Source organism: Pan troglodytes, chromosome 12 (assembly GCF_028858775.2).
Source record: "Pan troglodytes isolate AG18354 chromosome 12, NHGRI_mPanTro3-v2.0_pri, whole genome shotgun sequence".
Taxonomy (NCBI): domain Eukaryota; kingdom Metazoa; phylum Chordata; class Mammalia; order Primates; family Hominidae; genus Pan; species Pan troglodytes.
The window spans coordinates 38056954-38069100 of record NC_072410.2 but is presented as its reverse complement, the minus strand read 5'-3'; the positions used below and the strand labels follow the sequence as shown (position 1 = coordinate 38069100).

The 12147-nt window shown below is 41.1% G+C and overlaps 1 protein-coding gene across 1 annotated transcript in view; it reads left to right on the top strand.

Annotated features, from left to right (window-relative positions):
• DNAH6 (dynein axonemal heavy chain 6) overlaps positions 1 to 12147 on the top strand; it is a 303630-nt gene that overhangs the window by 159507 nt on the left and 131976 nt on the right. The window contains exons 41-44 of the mRNA XM_515578.8: positions 1857 to 1988; positions 6217 to 6388; positions 10189 to 10335; positions 11346 to 11419. Coding sequence (XP_515578.6) covers positions 1857 to 1988; positions 6217 to 6388; positions 10189 to 10335; positions 11346 to 11419 — 525 coding nt within the window. The remainder of the gene's footprint in view (positions 1 to 1856; positions 1989 to 6216; positions 6389 to 10188; positions 10336 to 11345; positions 11420 to 12147) is intronic.

The window sequence follows — 12147 nt, the reverse complement described above, 5'->3', positions numbered from 1 at the left end:
TTTCACCCACATGGAGCACTGTGTGTCTTTATGGCCTTCACATTCTTTCTTGAATCAGAGCTGTTGATATGCTCATCTTGTGTTGCATTCCTTCTTGTTAGACTCTCCTGACCTCCATCCCCCTCATTTTTATGGCCCCTGCTAAGCTTAATACCTTGTATATAGTAAGCCGTTGTTTATTGGAACTGATTCACATAGAGACAGGGACTTGTCCACCTCAAGCCTTGGTGCTGTAGATCTGGGATCAAGAGTGACTTCCTCTTGGTCTTCAGATTCTTCTTCTTACCAAAGGAATTGGCACACACTCTTCCCTTTGCCAGAAATGCACCTGCTTCCTTCACCCCTATGGCCTTGTCTTCTGCTACTGTCACCTTCCAGCTCTCCACTGCAAGTGCCACTTCCTTGGCCAAATCTTCTCTGACTCACAGACTAAGTTAGGTTCCCCCAACAAGCATTGCCTCAGCATTATATCCCTTTCCTTCAAAAAACTTACTGTGATTTATATTGCAATTTTATTTTATTTTATTTTATTTTGAGACAGGGTCTCATTCTGTCACTGAGGCTGGACTGCACTGGCACAATAGAGGCTCACTACAGCCTCAACCTCCCAGGCTCAAGCAATCCTCCCACCTCAGCCCCCCGAGTAGCTGGGACCACAGGCGCATGCCACCAAGCCCGGCTAATTTTTTGAATTTTTAGTAGAGACAGGGTTTCGCCATGTTGCCCAACCTGGTCTTGAACTCCTGGACTCAAGTGATCTGCCTGCCTCAGCCTCCCAAAGTTGCACATTTATTTTTAAGATCATTGATTTATGGTATTAACCTCTGTCCTTCCCACTAAAGCTGCTTTAAGACGGAATAGGTGGCATGTTCTCTCCATTAGACCCACAGGGCTTTTGCTTTCCATTTAACTCACAATAGCCCAGGCTATTTGTGGATTCCATGTTTGAAGATTCACATGCTCACAAAATTTATTTGTAACTGCAAAATCAATATTCATAGCACTTATTCTGTCCTTTGCAGACATGTACGGAGTGGCAAAAAATTCTAGCTATCCAACCCACAGTTCCCAGATGAGGTGGAACAAGACAGCACTCTGCCTTCTTTTTCAGCTCTCATGCTGTAAACAGCTGCCCTTTTCACAGTCTACTTGAGACCACATTTTCACATTTTTGTGCCTTCTGTTGGTGATTTTGCTGTTTAAAATGGCCCAATTGTGGTGCTAAAGTGCTGTCTACTATTTCTAAACACAAAAAGGCTGTGATGTGCCTTACTGAAAAAAATGAATGAGTTTGATAAGCTTCATTTAGGCATGAGTAATAGTGCTGTGGTCCATGAGTTCAATGTTAATGACTCAACAATATAAAATAAGGCATTTTAAACAGAAACATAAAACAAAGTTATATATTGGTCGGTTGACAAAAATGTCATCACCAGAGACTCACAGAAACCTAACCCTAGGAGCAGTGGTTCAGTAACCACTAATCCAGTGCTCCAGCCAACTTTACTAAACTTAACTACCATGAATAATGAATATTTGTTGAAAGAATGGCTATGTTTTATCTTCAGATAGCAAAGTTTTTAGGATTACAGTTTCACATAAAGGTATTTATACAAAGTAGATGAATTAGCTGAGTGACCTTGAGCAACTTACTTAACCATCCAGGGCCTTGGTTTTTTAATCTATAAAATAGGTGTAATTATAGTGATCTCTTGGAGTGATTGTGAGAATTAAGTCATTTAACATGCACAAAAAAATGTAATTCAATGCTGGCATTTGGGAATTCCTACCATTAGGATAGGCAGGTCTCATTTCGTTCTCTACTGAGTGATCCAAGTGGATTTCTCTGCACACAGGATGTAACAATCGTATCGGCGTGTGCACCTCCAGGCGGTGGCCGCAACCCTGTGACTCCCCGCTTCATCAGACACTTCAGCATGCTGTGCCTCCCAATGCCCTCAGAGCACAGTCTGAAACAGATTTTTCAGGTGAGTGTCGATTTTAACTTAGGCAACAGGAGGAAAAGAAAGCATATTTGTTCCAAGGCTCCCACAATCAAAGTGGTGTCTTGTGTTTCTAAGGAGTCCATCTATCCATCTCTTTCCTGAGCAGGAAGCAGGTAAATATGGACTCCTGGAGAATAGCTGGCAGGCATTTGCATCACTGCCTTCTATATCTGTTGGTCTCAGAGAGTTCTATAAATGCAGAAAGATTGTGCAAACAAAACCCCTACCTTTAGAGAAGGCTGTATCTTAGGTCCCTGCCACTTAGCACTCCACACACAGTTCTTGGCAGATCTCATCACTACCCAGCCCCTGCCTTTGTGCTCATCTTATCCCTAACCACCAGGTCTGCGTGTCCACTTGCCACCAAACTTGGCACCTGATATGCCAGAGAGCTCAAGCTCAACACACCTAAAACAGAACTCATCTCCTTGGCCACTCTCGCTAAGAATAATAACCTATCTTTTGTCCATCTGTACTCACTTCCCTAATAGGCTATTTCCCCATCCTTTATATGGGAAAAATAATAACACCTGCCCTACAAGTGCTCAACAGATTGAGAGGCATTATTTTGAGTAGAACAGTAAGAGAATATGAAGCAGCATGACTAAAGCCCCGCATAACCAACCTGCAAAGGTTGCTTAGAGAAGAGAGATTGTGGGCTGAGTCTTGGGGATGCTGGCAATTGACAGGGAGGAACAGATCTTAGGAACAGGAAGTGCTGGGTGAATGCAACTGCAGAGGCAGGAAATGGTAAGGTGGGCACAAAGGTAGAATAAGACAGTTCAGGTGACTGGCCTGGAGAAGCTGATGACAGTGATGTGGACAGTGATGCCCAAGGATGTGGCAATTAAGTGAACCTCCACATTCACCAGCATCAACTTCTTCCAGTGGAAGCCCTCTCTCAAGAGGGACAGACCCCGCATGTATACAACCTTCAGTACATGGAAAGGAATTTTCTATTTGTATTGAAATAGCTTATCTCTATGGGAAATTATTTTTAATAAATTGAAGTAGTTCCAATAAGCTGTTTAGGAGCTAATGCCAAAATGGTATATAAAAACTGCCACATTTTGAAAAACTTTCAGAGAGTGCTTTAGAAAATAGGAAAAGATGGGAGCTTCACTCCTATAATTAAGCACCAGAGTATAAAACAAGACATAACAGCAACCACCAAAGCCATTAGAAGGGTTGTCTAAGGCCTGCACACGTTTTTGAGAACTTTTATATTTATATTTTGAAGTTTGAAGTGAGTGATTCCCAACCACACCACAGATACACTGTGATGTGGTGAGTGGTGAGGGGTGTCTCAAGAAACTTATGCCTGGTTAGAAGAGACTGAATTTGCAAATTATTTCATTTTTTATTAAGTTAAAGCAAATTCAGGGTTATGACTACAAAAACAACATTCTTCATCATTCCAAAAAGGAATGATTTCCATTTTGTGGGTGGGAAGAATGCAGTGAAGTCTGGGCCACTGGGAAAGACATGGTCCCCAACTCTCAACCTCCTGTGGGATTATCATGTCCATGGAAATGTGTCACCCGTGGGAACATCATCCAGCAAGCATATCATAGCTGAAAACTGGCTGTGATAGGGCTGCTTCTTCCCACTGTAACTTTACAGGTTTACATTTAAAACCCACACTAGCTATAAGGGGAAATAGAAATGATATGTGGCAAAACTGAGAGATTCTGGGGGCTACCAGGTTGGACTGAATTCAGGTGGGAAAGAATATTGCTCTCATTACAACGGACAGGGTATTTTGCCTGTAGGAAAAAAGAACTTGCTCTAGGCCCATGGATCTCAAACTTCATTTTTCATCACATCCCACCTTAGCAGGACCCAAGAATTCATCACCCATCTGTCCTGTCCTTCATTACTGTTTGGAGGAGAAGGAACTTGGATATAATCAAGAATTGAAGAAGAGCAAAATCAATAAGTTAAAGTAAATTTATCGTTAGCAACATATATAAATAGATTTATTTCTACTATATAAAAGAAGCCTATGAGTCTAAATAGTACATGTATATTGTATATAATGTTTTCAATCACCTATTAGTGTTAACACGATTAGTCCTATCATTGTACTTTCTTTGATAGTCTGTTGCAAATTAGTTAAACAGTGCATATATGCAGGGAGCGCACCACTAATGCCCAGACACGGTTTGCACAGTTGGAATATGTACATTATAAGTGACTCTTTTCTTGGACCACAGTTCATACAAACCTGAGTGTTTACTTATTGGAAATTTATGTGCCAAAATATGCATCACTATACATTCTAAGGGTAAACTGAACAGCACACAACCAGGTAAATTAAATTTAATGAAATTTCTAGTTAGAAAGCTATAACACAGTGACTGAAAACCGTGATCAGCTCCATAAACTAGTGATAATGTGCTTATGCCAAAGAATCCTCCCAAAACTAAGAAACCTGGCTGCATCTTGTGTGCATGTTCTTAGTAAGAGTTTTGCAAAGTTGCCAAACAGATCATGTAAGCCAGATCCTTAAGTAGAATACCAGGCTGTGGTCCTCAGTAAATTCTATAATGATACGCTAATTTTAATGTATGGATACCAATTTAGTAGCCTTTAATTCATTCATTAAACAAATATTTGTTGAGCACCTTCCATACGCCTGACATTGGTGTATCATCCCTGTCCTCACGGATCTTCTTCCATGGACACAGATAATGAATAGATGAATGAGATGTCTAGATATAGACACACAGTTACTCATGTATATGTTAGAAACTGTATTTGTATTTGTGTCATGGAGAACAGAAGGCTGGAGCTTTTTACATACATATAACATATATATAAATAAAATTGTCAGCTTGTCTATTCTCCATCATACACATACAAATGGACATATTTTCATCAAATTTAAAGATTGGGTTTGAGATTGTCCTACATAAAATACAGACCATGTGGAGTATGTTAAACTCATGTTGGGGTCCCAGGAGGGGATACCTAAAGAGGTCATCCTCACAAGTTAAAGCAAATGTTAAACAGGAGGCCCACTGAAAACAAATACTCAGGTTTATTTCAAAAGATCTCACATATGACACCAAATCTGAAGTCACAACTTCAGATTGGACTAACTTGCAACCATTGATATGCATTCTCGTGGCTTCTCCCATTAGTTACTCCAGGGTTAATGGTAATAAGAATTTATCTATTTAAAAAACAATAATGATTTTTCCAAGCACTTGCAGGTCGAGGACTAGCTAATAAATACACATGTTCAAGTTGTGATGTTATGGATGAGAAGATCAGAGAGACTGATGGGAGGACTTGTTTTAGACTGAGTGGTCAGGAAAGGCCTCTCTGGAGAGACGGCATGTAACCTAAAACATGAAGGATGAAAAGGCACCTGCCAAGCAGAGAGGGCTGGGCACAGGAAGAGGGGAGCAGCAGTGCAGGGGCCTGAGGTGGGAAGGAGTGTGGGTGTTCAGACTAGTGTGGCGGGGACATGGGGAGCAATGGAAGGGAGGGGTGAAGTGAGGATGCTGGGGGAAGGGTGGACCAGCAGGGAGACCAGGATGGAAATGGAGAGGCCAGAGTGAAGGAGACAGAGGAGAAGCCCAGATAAAAAAGAGTAGGGGCCAGGATGGGGTGATGTCCGGGGAAACAGAGGGAAGCAAACAGATCCAAGAAATGTGTTCAAGATTGATTTTGCAGGACAGAAAATGGGAGGTGTATAAAGAGACTTCCAAGCTCCTAATCTAAGCTTAGGAGGGAATGGCCAGCTACTGAGATGGGGAAGCTGAAGTGTGAGGGAGTTCACCATTGCAAGTAAGTCACATTTAAAATATACATGAAGATGAAAGTCTATGAGAGTGGTGGTCATCCATAAAAGTGAAAGAGAGGGTTTCTGTTCATTTCCAGGTGGGTTTGTGCCCTTCGTGATGACCCCTTGGACTCACCTCAAGCAGAGGTCTAAATTACTTGAGAGTGTGTTCATGTAAATTCACTAGTCAGATATGAATGCCACTCAGGCATCACAAAACAATCACAGAAGACAGGAGTGAGCGCATTCTCAAGAATGTTTTCTGAAATGAGCAGAAGAGCTTTGATACCAGAAGACTTTGTGTTGGAATTTGGCTTTCTATCTATTATTAGAAAACGTTATCATCCGGAGTATTTAAAAGATAGATATTTGGTTTAAAATAAATCTAATCCTCTCATATTATGTTTCTCGTTCTAGGCCATCTTAAATGGTTTCCTGAGCGACTTTCCACCAGCTGTAAAGCAAACTGCATCAAGCATTGTAGAAGCCTCAGTTGAGATTTATAACAAAATGAGTGTTGACCTCCTGCCAACACCCGCCAAGTCCCATTATGTCTTTAACTTGAGGGACTTATCCAAATGTGTGCAAGGTAGTGTACTGAACCCTCGTTTTCTGATCTGCACCCTCCCTACTTTTCCATTGGCCCCCAAATATCTCAGTAACGTTGTATGTATGCAGGTGTTGGTGACTCACCCAGAAATCCCATCACCTGTTCCTATTCAGGCTGAGTGCTTCGCAACTATTTCACATGGCCAACACTGCCTCCCATTTCTCACTCCCAGCTGATTACTTGTCTTTCACTGAAAAAAAAAAAAAAAATAGAAGCAGTTGGACCAGAGCTGCCTCATCTTCTAAATCTCCCAGACAACTTGCATCTTCCTTCCCTGGGCTGAGCTGCCCCTCCATCTGTCAGTGTCAATGCTCCTTCTAATACCGAACCCAGTCCCCTCCTGTCTACTCAAGGATTTTGCTATCATAATTCCCACTTCTCTTCTCATCTTCAAAGTTTCTTTTTTTATTGGATCATGCCTAATGGCATAAAAAGCCACTATCATACCTCCCATCTTAAAAAAAATAATTTTCTTTAAGACCCATATCCCCTGATGGTACCCCTCCCATTTCTCTGCTCTTTCTAGAAAGACCTCTTAAAGAATGGTCTCTCCTCCCTGTCTCACTTACTCCCTCAAGTTCTCCCTTTACTATACGTCAATCAAAGTGTGATACCCAACACTGTGCTCAACTGCTCTACCTGAGTCCCATCTCCATCTGCTCAGATCCACTGGTCAGCTCTCAGCGGCACCTTAACTTACAGCAATGTCCACACAACTTTCCCCTCCCCGCCTTCTCCAGTGGTCCAGGGCAGGCTCTCCTGGGGTCCCCCCTCACTGCCTGCTGTCACTCAGTCTGTTTTGATAGCTGCTCCTCTTCTTCCCTACCTCAAAATGTTGGGGCCGCAGGGCTCGGTCTTTAGATCTACACACATATTCCCTCAGTAATTCTGGTCAATTCTACATCATCAAGTGCCATCTACTCAGAGATGGCACTGGAGTGCCTGCCTCTAGCTCCCACCCCTACTCTAAGAGTCTGACTTTCATATCCAGCTTCCTTCTCATTGTGCACCCTCAGGCATCCAGCTGGCCTGCTAAACTTGGCATGTCTAAATGGAACTCTTGCTTTTCCCCTCCACCTTGGCCATGCATACCCCGGCCCCAGAGGAGACTACCATTAGTTGCTCTGGCTAGGAACCTTGAAAACCTCTATGCAATCCACGAATAATCCTGACAGCTTTATTTTCAGAATATATCCCGAATCTAACCACTCCTCACCACTCCATCCACTACCCTTCTAACCTCCTCTCTAATCTCCTGCTTCTGATTATCTGTTTACCCTGTTCAAAGAGACCCAGCTCTGCCCTCTGCACAGCAGCCAGCCATGGGCCCTGTTGAGACCCTCCTGAGGCTGCTTCTAGCACCTTCCTGTGTTGAGTCTCTGTGTGATCTGGATCCGGGCTCCCTCTCCCTTTCATTGCCTACCACTTTCCTCCTTGCTACTGCCACCTCCTTGCCATTCCTGAAATCGGGCCTGCCCAGGGACTGCTGTACATTGCTTGCAATGCTCTGACACCAGATAGCCACATAGCTCACTTTCCCTGCTCAAATGTCACCTTCTCAGCAAAACTTTCCCATGTCCCTTCATAGCTCCTATTACCTGTAATCATATCGCACATATTTCTCTGCATATATATGTGTTCATGTATCTGTCTCTCCCATTAGGACATCAGCTCCCCAAGGGCTGTATGCTTAGTTCACCACTGTATCCCAGTGCCTAATCGGGCCTGGCACTGAATGAATGAATGTCTAGATGAATAAACAAGTCTCCCCTGATTTTGTATACAAGGACACTAACTCTTAGTTGCTCCACAATCTGCTTTGTTCCCTGACTCCCCATCCAGTGCCCTTTGTTCTACACCACTCTTAATTTTTTTTTTTTTTTTTTTTTTTTGAGATAGAGTTTCACTCTTGTTGCCCAGGCTGGAGTGCAGTGGCGTGATCTCGGCTCACTGCAACCTCCGCCTCCTGGGTTCAAGCGATTCTGTAGCCTCAGCCTCCCAAAAAGCTTGGATTACAGGTGCACACCACCATGCCCAGCTAATTTTTGTATTTTTAGTAAAGACCGGGTTTCGCCATGTTGGTCAGGCTGGTTTTGAACTCCTGACCTCAGGTGATCCACCTGCCTCGGCCTCCCAAAGTGCTGGGATTACAGGTGTGAGCCACTGCGCCCGGCCAATATTTTTTTTTTCTCTAAAAAGATTCTAACTAACATGTATAAGTTTGTTTTTAATATCTGCAAAGTAGCCAAAGTAGAAGCTGTGGAGTGCTTTCATGTGAAGCAATGACTGGCCTCTTTGAAAGCCAGCTCTCTTTCCTGTCTTCATCACAATCTAAGTCATTACCTGTTGTGCATTAACAAGTCTGGGAATGAACTAGGAGATGCTGGCCCATGGCAGGAGCTTAGGCATTAAGAACCCTGCAGACCCCTCCTGCTTCTTCCTAATGCACAGTTCTCACACAGGTTCCTGATCTTCCCAACTCCCGATCTGAAGGCTCTGTCATTCTTCTTTTTCTTCCTCCTTCCAGAGCCTGAAGGACTCTCAAAGCTGGCACACCATCCTTGCCACAGGATGACAAAATAATTTGTTTTCTCTTCCTCCACTGAAATCTTGCCCTCTTATACTAGCAGTTTAGTCCTGTGATTCATGAACTCAATTTTCCTAGAAAACATTAGAATATGACTTCATTTCTTTCATGAACCGCTTCAGACTCACTGATCCTCAGACATTGTCTAATCTAGTCATTTATTTATTATCCTTCCCCATTGCCTTTCTATTCCTATTTTTAAGATAATTTTTGAGCTTCAAAATTCAGGATCCACTTTATTTCTGAAATGACACATCATAAAATACACAGGAAATTCCAATGTTGAATCTCTTTCTCCTTGTTTCTGCATTTCATCAAAAGTCCTAGAAATTTCCTTATTTCTACAAATATTAACTGAAAGTAATTAAAACTTCAAGCATTTCAAGAAACATATATGTCAAACAACACACAAACACCAATGTGAGATGCAAAAAACAGGTAGCATCATTATCTATAGAAATACCCTAGTATTCCAAAGCAACATGAGCAGTACCTACCATGCTGTGTGGTACCCACTGTCTGCTGTGTGTGCCCACATGCACAGTAGACACTCTCCCTGCCCCTGTCTACAGTGTGAGGAGCCCCATATTGGTGGTCCCTGTGGAGAAGTACCATTTCCAGGAATTCCTGTACATTGTTGCTTTGATTGTAACTTGAAATCATTAGAACTGTGTTTGCAATAACAATTTACACTAATGAAATGAGTACTCAGAATAATCTTAGTAGAAGCCAGAAGGGCCAGGGGCATTTGGTGAGGACTGACACTGGGGAAGAAAGAGAGAAACGGGAGTTTCAAAAACAGTATATGCATTGAGAGGAGGAAAGTTGCAAGATAAGTAAATATATATACTTTAGTATATTTTAAAGTAATGTGAGGCCCTTCACTTAACATATTGCAATTCATGTAATAATGAGATAAACCTTGCTTATATTGTGAAGTCTGACCACTTCACATGCTCGGTTAAAGAAACATCACAAAACAGGGAAAAAATGTTTTTGTCAAATAATGTATCCCAGATTTGTTATCAAAAAATGAGGTCACTATTAGTATATGTGTATATCCACTGGGGAAGCAGTCATTTTTGGCAATATGAGGGTAAAGTTGTACTTAAGGGTTTCCTAATTAAACTATTACTGGAGATTCTACAAATGTAGAATTTTTCTTTTTCTTTTTTCTTTTCTTAAAAAACAGGTATCCTCCAATGTGATCCAGGAACAATAAGAGAAGAAATTCAGATATTTAGACTCTTTTGCCACGAGTGCCAAAGGGTCTTCCATGATCGCTTGATTAATAATGAAGATAAGCACTATTTCCATGTTATTCTGACAGAAATGGCCAGTAAATATGAATCTTTACCTATTCTTTTTTTTATTTGAGTAGAAAAGCAATTTGGTTTCTACAAAGAACAATTAACACAAAAACAATTTTCATAATTTATGAGTAAAAGTTATTTTCTTTGATGGTTCAAATATATATTAAAATATATGAAATATGCAATATTATAAAATAATTTTATTAAAATTCAGGAAGGGTCAGTCGGGCATGGTGGCTCATGCCTGTAATCCCAGTACTTTCGGTGGCTGGGTACTTGGATCCCTTGGGCTCAGGAGTTCAAGACCAGCCTGGGCAACAAGGCAAGACCCCATCTCTACTAAAAATACCAAAATAAATAAGTAAATTCAGGAAGTGTTTGTATTTTAATTTATTATAAAGTTTTAAGTAGAGGAGAGAAAGTAGGAGAAAGAGCATTTTGTCTGATAAGAAGCCAGGATAGGCCAGGCGCAGTGGTCATGCCTGTAATCCCAGCACTTTGGGAGGCCAAGCCAAGCGGATCACAAAGTCAGGAGTTCAAGACCAGTCTGGCCAATGTAGTGAAACCCTGTCTCTACTAAAAATCCAAAAAAATAGCTGGGTGTGGTGGTGTGCACCTATAATCTCAGCTACTCAGGAGGCTGAGGCAAGAGAATCATGTGAACCCAGGAGGCGGAGGTTGCGGTGAGCCAAGATCGCATCATTGCACTCCAGCCCGGGTGACAGTGCAAGACTCCGTCTCAAAAAAAAAAAAAGCCAGGATAATTTTAAAGTACTTCTTATTTCTTAAATAAGTATCCAATATTCATTATTTAACAAATATTTTAAATTCTTTGTTAAGTATTCTTAATCTTAAACTTGGGAGATTATCAGCTAAACTAAAGCGACATGGAGTTAACACAGTATTCTCTCAGTATTTATGTATATTAATTAAGTCTTCTAAGTAAAATGCAGCTATTATTCTATATGTTTTATCACTAAAATATTCCATTCAAGATTATCATTATATTTAAAACTTGGTTTTGTTCTTTAAATAGACAAACATTTTGGAATTGCAGTTGACCTGGAATATTTTTTGAATAAGCCCATCATATTTGGAGATTTCATTAAGGCAAGTATGTTAGATTGACTTGACCTCATTTGAAAATTGTAAAGCATTTATTATTTTCCAATTCAAATGAATATGCTATAAAAACTTTACATGTGTGAGGAGTTAAGATCTAGGCCAGGTGTCAGCAAACTATGGCCCATGAGCCACATCTGCCTGCTGCCTATTTTTGTAAACAAAATTCTATGGAACATAGCCACAGCCATTTATGTATATGATTTTTATATGGTTGTTTTTGCTCTACAACAGCAGAGTGCAGTAGTAGTGATAAAGACCATATGACCTGCAAAGCCTAAAATATTTACTATCAGGCCCTTTACAGAAAAAGTTTGCTGACTCCTGATCTAATTACATTCATTTTGGTAACGGTTTGAATCAGAGAGGTATCAGGTATTCAGTTTGGAAGGAAGCGGAGAGGTCTAGTCTTTTAACTCAGGACTTCCCCTTTATTGTACTCTACATAGTGAAGCTTACTTGGTTAAGAGAATTGTTCTCTTCATTTCAGAGTAACTCTAATTAGTAGCAAATTTTTTTATATATTTAACTTCCTTTTATTCCCTTATGAGTTCCTCAAGCCTGTCTCTGCAATACTGTCTGTCTAATTTTTACCCTCTGGACCTAATTTTACCCTCTGGTAAATTTTACCCTCTTGACCTGCCTGGAATAAATCTGCTATCTCACTGCCCTGCCTACATTGGCAGATAGCCATGTTGTTTTACTAAGGTGCCTCT